The 18,697-nt window shown below is 56.8% G+C and overlaps 3 protein-coding genes across 4 annotated transcripts; all 3 read left to right on the forward strand.

Moving 5' to 3' along the window:
• Positions 1–1,545: 1,545 nt before the first annotated feature.
• LOC116497015 (lipocalin-like) lies at positions 1,546–4,382 on the forward strand. 2 transcript variants are annotated; one of them, XM_032200509.1, is made up of 7 exons: positions 1,546–1,730; positions 2,694–2,833; positions 2,998–3,074; positions 3,267–3,380; positions 3,610–3,711; positions 3,907–3,932; positions 4,226–4,382. In XM_032200509.1, the coding sequence occupies exons 1-6, from the start codon at positions 1,632–1,634 to the stop codon at positions 3,930–3,932; spliced, it is 558 nt and encodes a 185-aa protein (XP_032056400.1). In that variant the 5' UTR covers positions 1,546–1,631; the 3' UTR covers positions 4,226–4,382. The 2 variants fall into 2 exon arrangements, with proteins under 2 accessions (XP_032056400.1, XP_032056401.1); XM_032200510.1 differs by having other exon boundaries at positions 4,230–4,382.
• Positions 4,383–4,754: 372 nt separating this feature from the next.
• Positions 4,755–7,422, forward strand: LOC116497043 (lipocalin-15-like). Its single transcript, XM_032200539.1, has 7 exons — positions 4,755–4,786; positions 5,192–5,390; positions 5,934–6,073; positions 6,296–6,366; positions 6,633–6,746; positions 7,182–7,283; positions 7,397–7,422. Exons 1-7 carry the CDS (start codon positions 4,755–4,757, stop codon positions 7,420–7,422), a joined length of 684 nt encoding a protein of 227 aa, XP_032056430.1.
• Positions 7,423–8,816: 1,394 nt separating this feature from the next.
• On the forward strand, positions 8,817–12,159 carry LOC116496990 (extracellular fatty acid-binding protein-like). Its single transcript, XM_032200472.1, has 7 exons — positions 8,817–8,903; positions 9,224–9,363; positions 10,025–10,095; positions 10,502–10,612; positions 11,088–11,189; positions 11,466–11,491; positions 12,104–12,159. Exons 1-6 carry the CDS (start codon positions 8,817–8,819, stop codon positions 11,489–11,491), a joined length of 537 nt encoding a protein of 178 aa, XP_032056363.1. The 3' UTR covers positions 12,104–12,159.
• The last annotated feature ends 6,538 nt before the right edge of the window (positions 12,160–18,697 follow it).

Raw genomic sequence — 18,697 nt, forward strand, 5'->3', positions numbered from 1 at the left:
AGAAGTGCCTGTGTCATGGTGGAGACACGGCACGGCGATGGAGTTCCTGCCCAGCCCATGTGCCTGGGATGAACTTGTTTATAGGGTGCAAATGCCCAGGCCCTGTAGCTTTGCTTGTCTCATGTTGCTGTCAGTGCCCCTGTGCTCCTGGGCTTGCCATGGGCCAGCACCCAGCTTTGCCACCACAAAAGAGCTGAGTGAGGGGGGCCCTTGGGTCCCCTCATGCCACCCTGGCAGGGAATCAGGACAGCTCTGTGTCCATGCACAGCACAGAACAGTGGAGACCCACGTGAGTGCTCCGTGCCTCCGCTTCCCAAGGGATAGAGCTCCTTCCAGCACCCCAAGGGCCCATGGCATGCACCCACAGCAGCTGAGGATGGGCTCATACCAAGGCTGAGCCTGAGACTGGCATGCAGTGGCTCTGTCCCGCTCTCGTGATGTTCAGTCCTACCCAGATCCGCTTTTGTTTTGGTTTGTTAAATCCACAGAGCCGGGGCCAGCTTGGCTCCTAGCACATGTTGTGCAGGGCAGGCCGGGCTCACAGCTGGATGCGGGGAAGGGAATGTGCTCAGGCGGTCAGGCAGGGTGGGCTGCCGAGAGGGAAAAAACAGCTGTTGTGAAAACACACTCCTTATGTAAAGATCCTTGGCAGGGCCATGCTGCAGGGAGAGCTGCAGGCTGGCAGCACAAGCGCCTGCCAGAGCCATGGCCCTGGGGCACCACGGCCAGGCTGGTGCTGTGTCCTGTGCAGCCAGCCCTGTCCCAGCCCCGTGGGAACCACTGCTGACACCCAGTGATGACCCACAGCACAAGGGCTGGCAGTGCTCGGGGCGTCCCGTACGCATCTCCTCTTGGCTGCAGGGTGGCATGGGGGACGGCCTTCTGGCTGTGTGCTGTTGGCTGGGGAGCTGGCAACTGTGGTCTGGCTCCCCGCTGGCTGCAGTGTCCCCCAGCACCCCTCAGCATACCCTCAGGGTGCTCCATAGCTGCACCCTGGTGGGGCTCACCCCAGCACCTGGCAACAGAGATGCTGTTTCAGGTGATGCAGGGATTTGGGATTTTGGTGGAGGGTGTCCCATGGGAGCACCCAAAGGTGCCCGTGAGTCCCACAGGTCAGATCAGGACTCAGTAGGTACTTGGTGTTCCCTCTGCCTTGCTTGGGCACCTCTCTAAGTCTGAGTTCTGCAAAGCGGGCAGCCTGCAAGCCCTGACCCCCAGTGCTGCCCCTTTGGCATCCCCAGCCCCCTGCCTGTGCTGGTGGCAGCACTGCTTCCCCCCCATTCCCAGCACTCTGCAGCTCTGGGGGCAGGGACAGCCAGTGAGCTGGCTGCAAGCTGAGTTTTTGCTGTGGAGCATTTTGGCATCCCAAGGCAAACATGTAATATCAACAGGAGGGAATTTTTTGCAGGTTCCCAGCCTGCCCTTTGGATTCAACTCTTGCCCCTGCTCTTGCTTGCATAACAGCACAGGGGGAGATGGGCTGGCCTGCCCAAAGCACAGGCCCCCCGGGACCTCTGCACTGCCTGCCCATAAATAGGGGCTCAGCAGAGTGTCCAGCACTGACTGCACCTCCCACTCGGCTCGGCTCAGCTCCTGCTCGGCTCGGCTTGGGGAAAGCAGGCACCGGGGACATGCAAGCCACACTGCTCAGCATCCTGGGGCTGGCCCTGCTCGGGGCGCTGCACGCGCAGGACAACATTCCAATGCAAGCCAACTTCCAGCAGGACAAGGTGACCCAGCCCGACCAGCCTCACCTGCGTGGGGGCTGGGGCGTGCGGGACGCTCATCTCCCCAGAAATGTGCAGAGAGGGGGTTATTGATGGATTAAGGGCCAGCCTCTCCAGGTACAGGGAGGAGGGAGGGCACCTGGTATGTCCTCATCCCCTGTCCCTGGGGGCCTCGGTTTGCTGGCTCTGTAAGGGATGCAGGATCCAGGATCCAGCCTGTGGGGTAGGACAGAGCAAATGTGGGGCCAGCCTGCCTCCTGTGCTGTGAGGTGTCCATAGATGCAGAGGAATTTTGGAGGGGGTCTGAGGAAAGCAAGGTCAGTTTGATAGGCAGTGTGGATGTGGGCCATGGATCTCCCTCCCCAGCAGAGCCCACCCACCCCCAGTCCCGGACCCCAAAAACACAGGCTGTTGTGCTGGCGGAGCCTGCACACCCCTCTACCCTCCCAGCCTCTGGGTACTGGCATGCTCAGGGTGCCAGCAAGACCCTTCCTCCCTCCACAGTGGGCACGACACAGCAAGGAGAGCCCTGGGGTCCCACTGAGCTGCAGGAGGGGTCATGCTGCCAGGTCCTCCAGGGGTGCTCTGCTGGGGGGCATGGCCCATCAGGGAGGTGATGGGGATGGAGGCACATCCATGCTGGCCCCAGTCTGGGCTGGACCATGGTCCTGACCCCTTCCTTGTGCCATGGACAGATGCAAACATCATTTCTGGTCTGGGTGGTCCTTCCACCATTTGTCCTTCCACCAGGGCAAATGGGAAGGAAAACCCCTGAGTGGTGGGCAGTGAAAGGCATGCCATTAACCAGGGCTCACTTTGGGCTTTGTGGACATTGAGGGCTGTAGCAGCTCCTGGGGGGCGTGAGGACTCCAGGCACGGTCCTGCCACAAGGCCCAAGCTGGCAGGGAAGGCAGAGATGGCCTGGGCTGGGGCACCTGTCCAGCACTGAGCAGAGGTTACGTGCAGCTCACGGGGAGGTGGTACAGCATTGGCCTGGCCTCCAGCTCCAACTGGTTCAAGGAGAAGAAGCACCTGATGAAGATGTGCACCACGGTCATCACTGTCACCGCAGATGGCAACCTGGAAGTCAACTCCACCTACCCCAAGTACGAGCGGGCGGCAGGGGAACATGGGGGCAGCTCTGGGCACTCCCTGCTCCCGGGCTGATGTGTGGGCGCTAGGGGGGCAGCAGTGCCATGCCTGGGGCTGTGCACGGGCTGAGCGCCAGCCTCCTCCAGCCCTGCTGGCATTCTTGTGCTGTGCTCCCCAGGGGTGACCAGTGTGAGAAGAAGAACAGCCTTTACATCAAGACAGAGCAGCCTGGGCGGTTCAGCTACACCAGCCCACGTGAGCATCCGACCCCACTGCGGGGCTCCTGGCACCTCCTCTGGCAGGGCAGGATGGAGCTGGGACGCAGCCTGTGCTCCTGCCCTAGCCAGGACACCTCAGGGCGGCTCATACCCTGCAGGAGTCTGTGCTCCCCTGTGGGGTCTGGGCTCGGTGCTGGGGGCTGAGATGTGCTCATTCCATCCTTCGCAGGCTGGGGCAGCAAACACGACATCCGTGTGGTGGAGACCAACTATGATGAGTACGCTCTGGTGGCCACCCGGATCTCCAAGAGCACCGGCACCTCCACCATGGTGCTGCTCTACAGTATGTCCTTGCCAGCCCCCATGCCAGCCCCCCTGTGCTTTGGCAGTTGGGGCCCTCAGAGTGTTTTGGTGGGGATCTGTCCCATGGGAGGGGGCAGCAGGACAGCCCATGGCATGGCTGGGTAGGGTCCTCCTTCCTTGGCCCCTGCCAAGTCCTTGCTGGATTTCCCATGCCCAGGGGCCATCCTGCAAGGGACAGGGGCCACCTCTCACTCTGCTTTTGGCTGCAGGCCGGACTAAGGAGCTCAGTCCCGAGCGCCTGGAGAGGTTCACCCAGTTCTCCAAGGAGCAGGGCCTGACGGACGAAGAGATCCTCATCCTGCCTCAGACAGGTAAGAGCAGGCAGAAACAGAGGGGGCAGTGGGGAGAGGGGAGCCCACATGTCTGAGCACCTTGGTTCAGCTCCCAGTGCCTCTGGACAGAAGTGGGGGTCCTCAGAGGGGTGTGCTGGGGCAAGCCTCACACCAGGTACTGATGCTGTCCCCACCCCATGGAGGGGCTGATCTCTGCTTTTCTTTCTTCTGCAGACAAGTGCATGGCAGAGGCTGCCTAGGTGAGTCCTGCCCTTGCTGGGGCTCAGACCAGTTCTGGGGGGGCTGGGGGTGCCCTAAGCCTTGCCATCCTGCAGAACCCCTGCCTCTTCCAGCCCATCAGGCTTCTCAGTCGCAGCCCAGCTCCTCTGGCTGGGATATCTCCCATCCCCCTGCGGCAGGTCCTACCACATCCCCATGGGGTGGCCCTGGATGGTGGGTGCCTGCCCCCTCAGTGTGGGGCTGCCAGGGCCACCAGCACTCCATATGCCCCCTGCCTGCCAGCTCAGCCATGCTCGCCTCCCTTCTCTTCCAGGCAGACCCACCAGCTGCTGCCGACCGGAGCTCCAAGACCGCTGCAAGCTGGTGGCTGCCCCATCCTTTCCCCAGCACCGTATCTATCCACCTTCACTTCCTGGCTTTGCACCCCATGCCTGTACCCTCACCCCCATTAAAGCCCATATAAAACACCAGCCCCTTGGCCACGTCTTCTGGATCATTGTGGGGGGGCACCCTGATGGGCTCTCCTGAGGTCTCCCTTGCTTGGGCTTGTGGGGAGGGGGCTGCAGCAGGGGGAGGCTGCTGGGTTCAGACTCCATGTGTGCTTATGGGGTGCTGCCTGGCCATGAAACTTGTCCTGTCTGGGGATGAAAGGCTCCCAGGGCTGGGACCAGCTGCAGGGATCAGCTCCAATCTGCCCTCTCAATCACCCTGGGCAGTTCTTCTTCTGCCCTCTCTGCCCCAGTTTCCCCTCCAGAGAGCAGGCTGGCAGCATGGGGATGGGGCAATGGGTGACTGGGGGGGGGGGTGTCTCCAAAACTGGGGAGGGAGAGGGGGTGATAGATATGAACCAGAGCAATGTCTGTGAATGTCAGATGTAGCTCAGTCCTGGCCACCCCAGCGGTCCCCAAGCCATGATCCTGGACCCTCCCCAGGAGCAGGGTCTGTTCCCAAGGGCACTGGGCTGCAGCTTGACCCCAGGCTAAAGCCCCGGCCCAACTGCCCTCCTCCTTGAGACAGGATCCATCCTGACACAGCCAGACCCTGTGGCCAGAACATGACAGCCAGGAGGGGAGTGGTGAGGACACCCTCTGTGCCCATGTCCCCGTCCCTGGACATCCCACCAGCACAGGACATTGCCCAGTCCTTAACATGCTCTGTGCTGGGTCTCACACAAGGCTGCATTCAGTTGGGACTGGGTAATTAAACTGGGAAGGGGCCAATGCTGTCACCCAACACGGGTACGAGTTATCAGTGCTCTTGTGTAACCTGTTGCATAAAGGGGGTGGGCAGGGACTGCTGCCAGCAGTGGGGGCTATAAAGGTGAGTGTGAGAAGAGGCAGGACTGTAGCCTCTCCAGCCCGTATCCAGACCCCGGAGCAAGGATGACCACAGTGCTGCCGAGCCTGGTGCTGGCCCTGCTCTGCCTGCTGAGGGCAGGTGCCGAGGTCCCTGTGCAGCTGGACTTCAACATGGGGAAGGTAACAGCACAGGGTGCCAACCTGGCCAGTCCTGTCTGGGCTGGGGCAGGGTGACTGTGCTGCGTCCCCGGGCACCCCCTGTTCCTGGGCACCCCTGGGCACCCCCAGGCACCCCCCAGTCCCAGCTCAGAGTCTGCTCCAGGGCTGTTGCTGCAAGGCCATGGATGCTTGTGCAAAACCAGGTCAGTCCTGGACAACTCTAGCCCATCTCCTGCCACATTGCACAGTCCCAGTGGTGGCCCCACTGCAGGGATACACCCTGGGGCTGCAGTGGTGCCAGAAATGTGGAGCTTTCCCAGGGAATATGGGGAGGACTCCATGCCACCACCCTGGCACAGGACAGGCAGTGCTCTGCACGCAAGCAGGTGGCAGGTCCCCATGTTAGGCTTGGCTGGTCCCTACAGCAGGAGGCAGTTCCCCTACGACAGACTGTCAGGTCCTACGATGGGAAGGCAGGTCCCCATGGCATGTGACAGGTCCCCCGTGGCAGGTGGGAGGTCCCACACATCTTTTCCAAACCCTGTTGGTGATGGCTTGCTGCAGTTTGCAGGGAGGTGGCACATCGCGGCTGCCATTTCCAACTGCCCCGTGTTCCTGAGCATGAAGGACAAGATGAAGTCATCCATTGCCACCATCAGCTTCACGCCGGAGGGGCACCTGGCTATGGAGGCTATCTTCCCCCTGTGAGTGCCCAGCTCTGTTGTGCTGCTGTGGTGAGCTCTGCTGCAGATTAATTTGGTGCTCCTGGAGTCCCCTTTGGGCCAGGCACTGCCCAGTCTGTGGCTGCAGCTGGGTGGGCAGCATAGTCCCGCAGATCCCGCTGCCCTGCCACGCTGCCCTGCCACACCATCCTGCCGCCACGCTGGCTTCGAGCTCTGTTTGCTGTTCCAATTTTCTCCTTCCAGGCCAGAAGAATGCAAAAAGGTTGAGCTGCTCTTCCAGAAGAGTGGGCAGGCAGGGCACTACACCAGCACAGGTATGTGTGGGCAGAGGGACCCCAAAAATGCAGGGCAGGCAGCACAGATCCCCTCCGTGCCCAGATGACAGTGGGAGGTGTGGGTTTGGCCCCTCTGCCTCCATCACTTGGTGAGGGTCAGGCTGCGAGCAGGCAGCAGCTCAGCCAAATTGCACACAGCTGCTGGCTCAGAGGCAGCAGTTCACTTTCCAGACCCCAGTGGGGCACATTTGGGCCAGGGCCCTGCATCGCATCACCTGACCGGGCACTGGATGGGGTCCTTTCAGAAAATCAAGAAAAAACGGACCTGCGCGTGATGGATACAGACTACAAGCACTACGCCATCGTGTACACCCTGAGGGACCGCGGCCAGGAGCCCAGCACCATGCTGCAGCTCTACAGTGGGTGTCGCAGCGGGGAGGGGCACCTCAGGGCTGGGCTGGGCCAGGCCATGGGCAGTGGTGGGTGGCAGGGCTGGTGCTCCTCATCACCACCCAGGGCCACCACATCAGCACCCCAGCGTGCTGGCACTGAGCCACACCCCAGGAATTCACCTTGGGGTGAATGAAACATTGTACCACCAGTTTACTCTGGTTTCCACCAGATCCTTGCCTGTAGTGTTTTGGTCAGGCTGCAGACCCCCAGAGCTGTCAGCTGCTCTGCTCGGATCTGGGTGGGTGGGTACACGGCCCTGGGGGGGGGGGGGTTCACTCATCTGAGGTGGGGGTTGTACCCCCTTGCTGCCAGCCTGGCATAGCCATGGGGTACCCGGCAGCTGTCCTGTGCCTGCTGGGCCCCCTCACTCACCAGCCTTCACCTTGGGTGTCTGGCTGCAGCAAGGGAGCAGGATGTGAGCCCCCAGTTCCTGCAGAAGTTCAAAGCGCTCTTCCACTCTGTGGGCCTGACTGAGGACATGCTGGCCATCCTGCCACAGTCGGGTGAGTGCCAGGGATGGGGTTGGCCCACATGTGCCCTCTGCACTGGGAGGCTCTATAGGTGCCTGGGGTTCTCCATGTGGGAGCACACTCACGCCTCTCTTTCGGTTTAACAGATCAGTGCACCAAGGCTCTCGCATGAGTGTGGCCAGGGGAAGCTGGGCTGAACAGCCCCCCAGTCCCTGTTAACCCTTCGTCTGTCTGTCCTGCCTTCCTGCAGCTGAGGGGCTGACACAAGAGCTGTGTCCTTCAGAGCTGGTGGAGTCCAGGCTCAGCTCCCCCCCCCCTGCCCTGGCCCTGGTGCCCCTTCCCATCCTCTGCCAGACCTGCTGCTCCGTACCAGGAGCACGCCTCTCCCGCTGAAATAAACAGGTGCAGAAGCTGCCCCAGAACTCATTGCTTTTGTTGGCAGGAGAGAAGGGTGCTGCCAGACACCCTGAGCCCAGCCGCCCTGGACCCAACCACAGGGCAGTATGGGGGCTCCTTTGCTTCATGGTTTGCAGAGCACAGCATGGAGACTGGTGTGTGTGTGTGCGCATGCGCACAGAGGCTAGGAAAGGAGGTGCATTGGGGGTACCACTGAGGATTTGGGCAGGGGATGAACTAACGATGTTGACCAGGCAGCCCAGCAGGGCGGGCAGCAGGCAGGGCTGAGCAGGCAGCCTGTATGGCCCTGCTGCATGGGCTCTGGATCGTTATGGGCTTCTCCAGGTCACCCAGGTCCCTGCTCAGCCCCTGCCCCAGGGCACTCAGAGCTGCCCAGGTGTGAGTGGGACCGTGCCATGTCTGCTGAGACCCCCACAGGTGTCTGCCAGCGCCCTCTAGCCATGCTGCAATGAGCCCCAGGGGTGGCAGGGCCCTGCCTCCAGTCCCCCTCCTTCAGCAGCATGGAGGCAGACCCTGCCCCCTTCCTTCCTCCTCCCCCCCATCCCTCACCCCAGGCCCCAGCAAATGGTGGCCAAGGAAAGGGAATCCCTCGGTGCCTGGGCACCAGGCTGTGAGGAGGCAGCACGGACTCGCCTGGGGCTGTGATCCCTGGAGCCCTTTGGAGCCTGGGCACAGTGCACCCTGGCATGGAGGGGACGCTCGACAGTGACAGGAACCTGTGTCACTGGCATCCTGTGCTGGCACCCAGGCTTGGGCGAGCCTGGGGACAGGGGCAGGGTCACTGCTGTGACGGTGCTGCCCACAGGCTACGTGCTGGGAAGGACCTCCCTGCTCTTCCTGGCAAGGGAAACAAGAAGTATTTTTGTTCTTTCACAAGAGACGTAAAATACGGGAAAATCTTCATTTTTGTCTGTGGTGCAATAGCGGCCCTGCAACCCTGCTACTCAGATCCCTCCTTGGGGCTCGCAACACTTTCTTCCTTCTGTAAGGCGCTGTTTACCTTTGGATGGTTTCAGCCCTCCCAAGCCACCACCTCGCCCCAGGCCAACAGCAGCACGCAGTGCAGGGCGGGGGCAGCACAGCACTATAAAGTCAACAGCCCCAGGACTGCTCCCAGTCCTACCGTGACGCTACAGGAGGCTGCGCAAGATGAGGACGGTGGTGCTGAGCCTGGGGCTGGCCCTACTCTGCTTGCTGCGTGCAGAGGCTGGAGCTGCAGGGCCGGACAGGAGCAAGGTGACATGCAGCACCCCGGGGAGGGAAGCATGGTCTCTGGTCACCGGGGTGGGGGCAGGAGCAGTATTTAGAGGCTGGGGGTGGCTGGGGATGCTGCAGCCACTGCTGGCTCTGCTGTCTATGAGCACTGGACACACAGGTGAGGGCAGTTACCCAGCCCCAGCAGAAGGATCCAGCAGGGATGCTGCAGGTGCCCAGATGGGATGCAGGTGCCATGGCCTGGGTGCTGTGGGAGTTTGCAGGTGTCCTGGCCACTTGGCCCCCAAAAAGGGACAGGTCCTGCCTGGTTCTCTGGACTTACAGCCCATCTATGCTGCCAGATTGCAGGGAAATGGTACGTCGTTGCTCTGGCCTCCAACTCTGAATTCTACCTCCGTGAGAAGGATAGGCTGAAGATGGTGATGGCCAGCCTCTCTGTCCTGGGGCAGGACAAGCTGAAGGTCTCATATGCAGCTGTCACGTAAGTGCCAGATGCTTTTCTCCTTGGGCTTCACTGAAGGATTCTCTCTGGGTCTGCATCCAGGTACTTCTAGCCAGCACCACAAAAGACCTGGGCAGGGGCTGAATCAGGGACTCCAGCTGACAGCAGCCACAAGTTTAAACTTGGGATAGCTGGGCTATGGAGACCCTGGTGCCCCGGTGCTGCCCCAGACTGTCCAGTAGAAGCAGCGACCCAGCAGCCGCAGGGCACAGGGCAGACCAGGCAGCCTGGTGGAACTGTGAGCACAGGACAGGGTCCCAGCATGGAGGCTGAGCCACCCAGCTGCATGCTGATAAGGGACAGCACAGAGCCTCCTCATTAGAGCTGGGCTCATCCCACCAGATCAGAGTGAGAGCAAGGAAGTGTCCATGAGACCCACAGAACTCCTGGGTGCCAGCACCCTGCTCTGGAAGCCCAGGCACCCATTGCTGTGGGAATGGCAGCCATCCATCCCCCTCAGCCATACCACCCCCTCTCCTAACAGCATCTCACGCATTTGAGCTGACAACACCAGAGCCATTGTCCCAGGGCAGGGAACAAGCTGGGCACGGTGATGCCCCAGCCTCTTGCAGGGACAAACCCAGCTGGCTCTGAGCATGCCCTGAGGATTCGCGACAAGGTGTCCTTCCCTGCCTTGCAGACCAGAGGGGTGTAGGAGACGGGAGACAATCTTCAAGAAGACCAGTGACGAGGGTGAAGTCTACATCTCAGGTGAGTGAGGACAGGGTCCTGGCAGGGGCAGGGGTGCATCCCTCACTCACCTGGCTGATGCAGAATCAATCTGCAGCAGGACTGTGGATGGTTGCTCCCAGGGGACAAAGCAGCAGTGGTTTCCCCTGACCCTAGCCCAAGTGCTAGTCCAAAATTGGTTAGGCTGCTCTGCCGCCTGCAGTGGCCATCCCTGGTCACTCTGCTGTGCCGTCATCTGTGGGCTCCCCTAGGCTTTTGGAGGAGCCTTTCCAAGAGGACAATCTAAGAGTGGGGGTGCAGCAGAAATAGAGTCTGGCTAGGTCAGGCCCCTTGGCTCCATTCACAGGCATTCACACTCTTACAGTTCTTACAGGAGCTCTCAGGGGAACATAATTAATTTTTCACTTTGCTCAATGTTCTTTTTCAGAGGGAGGCGATAGAATGGCACAGGTGCTGGACACAGACTACAAGAGCTACGCAGTAATCTTTACAACCAGGGTGAAGGATGGGAAGACCTTGCGCATGCTGAGGCTCTACAGTATGTGTCCAGTCTGACTGGCAGGATGAGGGCTCAGGGGTCCTGGGGACACCTCGCATCACCCCTGCCCATGTGCTAGCTATGGTACAGGAGGGGGGCAGTGCTGCTGCTTGGCCCCACATAGAGGGGGAGTAGGGGAAAGGGGCTACGGTTTGGGGCTGGGTCTCAGGCTTCTGCTCTGTGCCAGGAGTCCACAGCCTTAGGTAAGACTCTTGGCAAAATGGAGCAAAGAGTGGGGGTCCTACTGCAAGGGAAGGTCAGAAGTTGTGGAGATGGGAACTAGGAGATGAGATGCTGTGGTGCTTGGGGACACTGGTACCAGCCCATACACTTTGTCTTGGCCCATGGGAAGGCGACTGACATTCCCAGGCACCCAGCTGGAGGTCCCTTGCTCCCTGAGAACTCCACCACCACCTCCTGCCCCCCAAGGGGTCATCATGCATTCCACCCACCTAACTCCTGTCCTTGACTTCAGGCAGAAGACAAGAGGTGAGCCCCGCAGTCATGGCACTGTTCAGAAGGTTTGCCAAGGAGCAGAGCTTCACCGACGAGATGATCAAGATGCTGCCCAGCCAGGGTGAGCATGGCCCAGCACCGTGTTCACACCAGCCAGACTGGCTCAGTCCTTATGGGAAACCTGATTGAGCTGCAGGGGCTTGTTTGGCTGTCGTTGCCATTGCTGCATGGGGTGGGCAGCCAGGAGAGTGCCAGTGATGAGGGGTGCTCTGGATTGGCATGCCATGACTTCTGCCTTACTCAAGTCCATCTCCAGTTGTCTGCCTCTTTCTGTGGGTGCTAAATGGGACTAGCCAGACCACAGCCCTGCACTCAGCCTTTCTCTTTATTTTCACAGATGAATGCAGAGTCGATGAACCATAGGTGAGTTGTTGCAGTGCAACACAGCATTTGCAATGTCCTCACCTGAAAATTTCCCCCTTGGTGCCCCAATGAGGGCCACCATGAACTCCTCGCACTACTCTGGGGACCGCATTGTTTGAACGTGTGCTGACAGTCACACCCAGGTAGGACCATTTCTCTTGGAGCTGCTCTGCAGCAGTGGGCACAGGGCCCCCTGATGGAGATGCAGCTGCCTGATAGTGGGCAAGGACACCTGAACCAAAACCCACCAGCTCAGTGGAGAAACAGCTGCTGAGCTCATCCAGCAGCAAGGTCCAAAATGCTGATTCTTACCAAAGGGAACTCAGTGTGGTGAATCAGCAAAACTAGCAAGAAATTGGGTTGATATCTCACCATGCAAAACACAGAGGTTGTTGGCCCACTGGACAGACCTAGCACATGATTTCCCACCACACCAGTGCACATACATTTGCGGAGCTATGCTAGAAACCCATCCTTGGAGATGGCTGAAGCCTACAGACCTGGGGAAAGCTGGAAGAGGAAACACTGATCCTAGTGGAGAGCCCTGCCCTGCCCACTCTGTTGGCCTCCCCACCTTAAATACCGAGCCCACCTCTCCTGGTTGTATTCTAGGAGGCACAGGATGACTGGATAATGCTGCTGCTCCCCATGCAAGGCAAGACCGATGTGCCAAAGCTCCAGGCTGCTGCTCTGCTGTCCCTCTTCAGGGTTCTGATGCATCTCCTGCTTTTCCAGTACATGGTCCCTCCTTTTCAACCAAATAAAGAGAACTCACCCCCAAGAGCTTGTTGTAGGTGTCTGGGGAGAATCTGGAGTGTCTGGGGATGTGCTGCCCCTTGTTGTCCTCAAGGGGTTGGTGGCTGGAGAACAACCAGGGGCTGATAATGCAGTGAGCTCACCCAAGCAAGCGCCTTCTCAAAGCCCAGCAGCCCAAGGGGCTGGGCTGGCTCCTAGAAGAGGACCACAGCCAGGGTGAGGTGAGGCAAGGCGTGAAGGACCTGTGGCCATGTCCATTCTCCAAATGACCTTTCCTCTGCTCACCCTGCTGTGACTGCAGCCCCCTGATCATCTGAAGCCCAGCTCATGCACGAGCTCAGGATGGGCCAGGGCAGGGACAAGGCTCAAGGCCCTCTCAGCCCCCTGGCTGCAGTGCTCCAAGGGCTGGTGGGAAGTGGGGATATCTGAAGGTGTGCCTCTGGATCTGAGTCCAGAAAAGCAGCATGACCCTGTGAGCCCCAAAGCATAGAATCATAGAATGACTTGAGTTGGAAGGGACCTTAAATATCATCTGGTTCCAACCCCCTTGGATTTGCAGGCTTGATCTGGGCCCTGATGGCTGGGCTCTGCAGCCATTATCATGTGAAAGGCTCCTTTGGGGACTCATTGTGCTCTTTGTTAGGGCTGTTAGGGGCTGTCCTTCCCCAGGGTCCCCTTCAAGTTGCAGGGTCAGAAAAAGCAGGTGGATGTGGCCTGGAGGAGGCTGTGGCCCATGGAGAGCCCCCACAGGAGCAGGGGGTCTGGGGGGAGCTGCTGCTCATGGGGAACCTGTGCTGGAGCAGTTTGCTCCTGGGGGACGGACCCCATGATGTGGACCCGTATTGGAGCAGTTCTTGAAGAGCTGCTGCCTGTGGGAAGCCCATGCAGGATCAGTTTGGGAAGGACGGCATCCCATGGGAGGGACCCCACGTGGAGCAGGGGAGTGAAGGCAGAGAGTGAAGGTGTAGGAGTGGTGGCAGAGAAGCACAGTCCCCATCCCCCATTCCCCTGAGCCACTTGGGGGGAGAACATAGAAAAAAAGGTGGATGGGGGAAGGTGTTTTGTTTCGGTTTGGTTTTGTTTTGGTTTTTCACTGCTCTAGTCTGCTAGTAATAGATAAAAAATTATATTAATCTCCTTAAGCCAAGCTTGTTTTGCCCATGATGATAATTGATGAGTGATCTCCCTGTCCTTATCTCAACCCTTGAGCCCTTTCCATTGCATTTTCTCCCTGTTTTACTTTGAGGAGGGAGAGAATAAGAGAGTGGTGAAGCTCAGCTGCCCAGCTGGGTAAAACCACCACAGTGCTTTCTTGCAGTCTGTACTCATGTCTGGGACTGCCCTGATCAAGATGCAGCACCTTGCACTTAGACTTCTTGAACCTCCTTAGGTTCACATGGTCCCACTTATCTAGCTTGTCCAGGTCCCTTTTGGAAGCAGCATGACCCTGGTCAAACTCTGGGCTTCCCTCAAGTCCCAGACACAGGGCTGGACCTCCCCATCCTTTGAGAGCCATCTCCCCATGCTGCCGTCCCTGTAGAGCTTGTGCACGGGCTGTGCTCCACTGAGGGCTGCTCTGGAGAGATGGTGACACAGACAGCCCACCCTGAAAGATCAACTGGTGGCAGTAGACCTGTCTCCATAGGCCATATTCCTTTGAATTCATATTTCTGAAACCCTGATTCATCCTGTTCTTCCACATGCTGGCATTTCCTGCTCTGTTCGGCTCCCCAGATCCATATATGAAAAATAGCAACCCACCCAGGACAAGCCATACCCCCAGCAAAGCTCTTGTGAGCCAGCATCTCATGTTCACTCAAGCATTGAGGTGTGGCAGAGTGCAGAAATCCTCTCCACTTGACTTTCTACACTGCCTGTTCCTGGCCAGCCTTGCCGGCAACACAGGCTTTCATTTCAGCCTACAATCTGCCTCCTTGCTGTGTGCTGGTAGGAAGAATGCTGAACAAGTTCTGTCCCAGTGCTGAGCCCATCAGGATATTCTCAGCTGTTCCTTCCCCACCACAGGGAAAATACATTTGTGAAACTTCCCCTCCTGATCCTGGTGTTGAGCAGGGCGAGAGCTGGCCGCATCCCAGCAGCGGCAGGGCGAGGGAGCCTGCTGGGACTTCCCAAGCCAGTTTCATCTCTGTCCTCTTTGTGAAGGAGCCGAGTGTTTCCAGCAGGACTTCTCCTCCCTGCCCAGTCTGAACAGGAACAACTGTTTCTGGACAGGAACAACTTGCTATCTGCTGTGCTCCTTAGAATGCTGCTCCCACACGTAGCTTTGCCTCAGGCTTGTTTTCAGTACATTTGTTCATGTGGTTCACAACATCCTGCAGTTAGCACAGCCCTTTGCCAAGGGCTCTGTGTGACGGGGAGTCCCGGTGTTTCCACATCGTGTTCCAGCCAAATATTTCCTTCCTGCCATGTGTGGACATTGTCCAGGCAGACAGTGGTGATATCATTTCTCTCTGCCACCGGTGCTTTCCATTTCCCTTTCGCCTGTCTGCTTTCTCTCCGTGCCTGACTGGCCACCCAGAGCAGGTCTGCACACAAGCTGCATTTTTAACTCTCTTATGGGTGCAATACCCCTCCATGCAGAGTGGGGGGTGGGGGTAGAGGGGTGGGGTGTTCATACTGCATCCCCCCCCCACCTTCACCTAGCCTATTGCTGTACCTGCTGCTCACTAAGGGAGCTTTCACCATGATGTCCTCCCCAGCCCAGTGCTGTTCAGCAGTTGGGTGCTGAGCATCCTGGCAGCTCCATGCTGGGAGCTGGGGTGCTGGGTGCCAGGGCAGAACTCCTGCCCTGCCCTGCCATGACCTACAGCAGCTGTGATGCACTAGGCATCCCCTCCCAGATCCTGCCTTCAGCTACAGGCAGATACAGGGGCAAAGAGAAGCACAGGGGACAGGCAAAAAGGAGGTTATACCTGCCCCACTTTATTTTCGCAATAAGCCTTGCCAGATATTGTTACATAGTTAATGACTTCCATGGGACTTTGTTTCATTAATTTGTCTAAAGGTGTCCTGGGCCATTGGCAGCACCCTGTGCTGAGAAGCAGATTGGTGCAGCAGAGCTCAGCCCAGGTGCCAGCTGGTGGGGAAGGCTCTCAGGGGAGAGAACAGAGTGGTGGTGGGGCAAGGGAGACCCGTGTGCATAATAGCCAGGAGGTGCTGAGCATTGCATTTGTGAGAAGCTCTTCTGGAGACTTCACAGCCAATGGCTGTAGTGCTTGCTGGTACTGTGGAGAGTAGCTTCCCTATTCATCTTCTTTGTGCTGATCCAGATCTTCCTCACTTTCCCAGCTGGAGTGACCTGTGCTGTGCCTCTCATCCTTCTCTCTCCCTCCCCTGCTTAGGCTGAGTGACTGGATCTGGACCTCCACCCAGCCCTGAAGATGTGAGTGAGACCTTGGAGTTGCACAGTGCCTTTTCCTGCTCCCCACTCCACACCTAATACCTCCTCCTCATGCTGCATCTGCCACTTTCACCTCCTACAGCATGTGGGTGAGATGTTTAATGATCCACCGTCAGCATGGTGAGCTCTCTGGGTAGCAGCAGCAGGCTGAGAACCAGCCCTGGGATGGGACAAAACAGCTCTGTCCTGTGTCACTGCCTTGACACTTGCTCCTCTGGGACCTCAGCATTACTGCCCTGCTAAGGGGCAGACCTTGTCCCCAACATGTTTAGCGCCCTTTCTAGGTCACCTGGTATCACACCAGCCAGCATGTGCATTAGCACGTGTTGATGAGGCTACAGGGGTGATCTTCCTCCCCTGGAAAACTGACTGGTTTTCTCTCTCTCAGCCACTTATTTAGCAAGTGAGGATTTTCCTCCCCATCTATGGCAGTTTATCCACCACAGGCTTTGACAAAAACCCTTCCCAGATTACCAAGGAATGTCCAATACTCATATATTGTTGACTCCTCCAGAAATTATATTTGTGAGGTGTGACTTTCCCGTGAAAAAGTTGGATTTGGCCTCCCTTATGACATAATTTGACCATGCATTAACTAGTTCTGCCATGTATTACAGCTCTTACAAGCATGTGCCTGCTCTACATAGTAGGTCTACCTATCTGCAGTCTCTTTACTTCTGAGAACCTCTTTAAAATCTGGCATAATATTTACTTCCTCTAGCTTTCTGGTGAAAACCAGTGGTACCAAATGCGAGTATAAGCAGCAGATGACACGCTACAGTGAAAAGTTTGAAATTCATACTTGATATATTTTGACTGGAAATGCCATCTTCTTTGTTTTACTACTGACTTGGACTTCTCTTTTGATTGGGCAGACCCTTTAATGTGTTTTTAAAAGAGATCTTCTAGGCTGGGGTTCAAACAAAGATCCTTCTCATCCAAGGCAGTTGCCAAGTTTCTTTGCTTTTCCATCAGCTTATTTTCTTTGAAAATTCAATCTGAATCTGACCAGCTCCTGGTCAAACAGATCCTAATGTTCAATTCCTGTTCCTGGAGCCTTTGAAGAAAAGACTATATGTAAGTGCAGATGTTATTCCTCAGAGCAAGTGGACAAGTTTTGGTGTCTTCGTTGCTTGTCTTGTTTTGTTGCTATTCAACTTCCTAGAGTTCATTTTACTGTCTTCATATGGATGCAATTTTAAGAACATTTCTCTTATTTCCAACAAGCTTCTTTAAATTGATTTAAATGCACTGGTTTCCCTTTATGACTTTGTTTAAGGTTTGTATTTTCTAAAAACATCTTAAGTGCTCAGAGCAAAGATAAACAATCTCTGTGCTACGTGTGACATTGAACCCTTTTGACTTTACTTTTTTTCCCCCTTTTAAAAATAAAATGTAAATGTATTGGAGCATCTCTGGTTCTAAGCATAGCACTCGCCGTACTGAGAAGAGCACTTTGATTCCCCATGAATCAGGTCCCCCCTAAAGCTCAGGATCTGTGTTAGAACCTTGTGGATGTCCCATTGCATGCAAATGGTGCTGGCACCGCTGTTGTCAGCTGGCAATATGGTTGTCACAGCAGGAGTCACTACTGCAGCGTGAGCTTGTCAGATCTTGTCTGTCCATCTTGGATTGCATGAAGTGAGATGATGGGCTGCCACTGTACCTGGGACCTGGTGCCAGCCCAGCTGAGCCTTTCCTTAGCACCCTGGTCTCGAGGTCTGTCCCCTGTGGGGTCTTGCCTTGATGGGCAATGGCTCTGTGGCATAGGCAGCAACTATCTGAAATCTCGTGGGTGAGGGGTGAGTCACCTCTAAATTGCTAATTACTGCTTAAAGACACCTCTGTGCTGGGTCCAAGCCCAACAGAAGAATAAACACTGTTTTTGTTCCTGAGTTTGGGAAGGGGCAAATATAGCTCCTGTCTCCAGGCACTGCAGTGGCACAACAAGGCCCTTGGAGCCTTTTCAGAAGTTGAGACTGCAGAAGTTCAGAAACTTTTAATGACACCAACTGAGACCTGTTAAAAGTGAAGAAAAAACTCACTGTTGCTGGGGCAGCAAGGTGCCCTTTTGGGCCATAGCTTCATGAGACACTGGCACAGAAAAAAATGGCAGACTTTGGGTGTTCCTGCTTTCTCCAGGTGCACTGTTGAAAGCACGTAGCTATTTTCAACTTGGATCATCTCAGGATGTGACTTTATACCTTGGCTCTATGACCAGCTGACCCAACACAGCTGATGCAAAGTGTCGGGTGACCTGAGGGTGGTGAGCAACGTGACTGTGGACTTTCCAACCTGCCAGGTCCAGCATCTCCTGAAATGTGTGAAGATGTGTCACTCCAAGCAATGTCCATTGTCAGTGATGATGTGCATCTTGGGGACAACAAAGCTCTGGGGACTGGCTACTGTTCTGGCAGGTAGGGCTGTCATTCAAAGAGACCTCAGCAGCCCCCCAAAATGGGGTAGTACAAACCTCCTGGTGTTCAGCCAAGGCATATGCAAAGTACTGCCTCTTGAGAGGTTAACCGCAAGCAACAGGGCAGTATGGGCCTGTGGGTGAGATGGCAACTTTGCCCTGTGCATCAACAAAATGAGCATCAGTCATCAGGGTGCCATTGCAGGAAAGGCAGCCAAGTGCGTCCTCTTCTGGGTTAGCAAAGAGTGGCCAGCAGATCAAGGAACATTTGTGAGACCACATCTGGAGAGCAAGGTCCAGTTTGGGGCATTCATTGGGGCAGGGAGAAGTGCTGTGTCAGAGAGAGATGCTCCTGTTCGTGGCCAGCTTCCCCATCACTCATGTTCTCAGGCCCCACACTGGCCTTTGAAGACTGGTGAATCTGGGGGGAAACCTCCTTTCCAGAGTCCCAAACTTCTCAGAGGTGAAAGGTCTCTGAACAGCTTCTCTGAGCACAGAAACAACACACCTTGCACTTGCTAGACCCTCCCCTCCACCCCCCCATATCACTCTTAAATCCAGACCAGCTTGTCTAGAAGAAACCAAGGTTATCCAAGAAGGCCAGGAAGTACAT

The sequence above is a fragment of the Aythya fuligula genome, chromosome 19, assembly GCF_009819795.1.
Source record: "Aythya fuligula isolate bAytFul2 chromosome 19, bAytFul2.pri, whole genome shotgun sequence".
Taxonomy (NCBI): Eukaryota; Metazoa; Chordata; class Aves; order Anseriformes; family Anatidae; genus Aythya; species Aythya fuligula.

What these genes read in the sequence shown, in the direction of transcription:
- LOC116497043 (XM_032200539.1), top strand. Translation starts at nt 4,755, where the DNA reads ATGAACCAGAGCAATGTCTGTGAATGTCAGAT. An exon ending in AATGTCTGTGAATGTCAGAT is followed by an intron (nt 4,787 to 5,191) that starts GTAGCTCAGTCC and finishes TGTTGCATAAAG; the next exon opens with GGGGTGGGCAGGGACTGCTG. An exon ending in GGCCATCCTGCCACAGTCGG is followed by an intron (nt 7,284 to 7,396) that starts GTGAGTGCCAGG and finishes TCGGTTTAACAG; the next exon opens with ATCAGTGCACCAAGGCTCTC.
- LOC116497015 (XM_032200509.1), top strand. Translation starts at nt 1,632, where the DNA reads ATGCAAGCCACACTGCTCAGCATCCTGGGGCTGGCCCTGCTCGGGGCG. An exon ending in GTTCAGCTACACCAGCCCAC is followed by an intron (nt 3,075 to 3,266) that starts GTGAGCATCCGA and finishes CATCCTTCGCAG; the next exon opens with GCTGGGGCAGCAAACACGAC. An exon ending in CACCATGGTGCTGCTCTACA is followed by an intron (nt 3,381 to 3,609) that starts GTATGTCCTTGC and finishes TTTTGGCTGCAG; the next exon opens with GCCGGACTAAGGAGCTCAGT.
- LOC116496990 (XM_032200472.1), top strand. Translation starts at nt 8,817, where the DNA reads ATGAGGACGGTGGTGCTGAGCCTGGGGCTGGCCCTACTCTGCTTGCTG. An exon ending in GTCTCATATGCAGCTGTCAC is followed by an intron (nt 9,364 to 10,024) that starts GTAAGTGCCAGA and finishes CCTGCCTTGCAG; the next exon opens with ACCAGAGGGGTGTAGGAGAC. An exon ending in CAAGATGCTGCCCAGCCAGG is followed by an intron (nt 11,190 to 11,465) that starts GTGAGCATGGCC and finishes TTATTTTCACAG; the next exon opens with ATGAATGCAGAGTCGATGAA.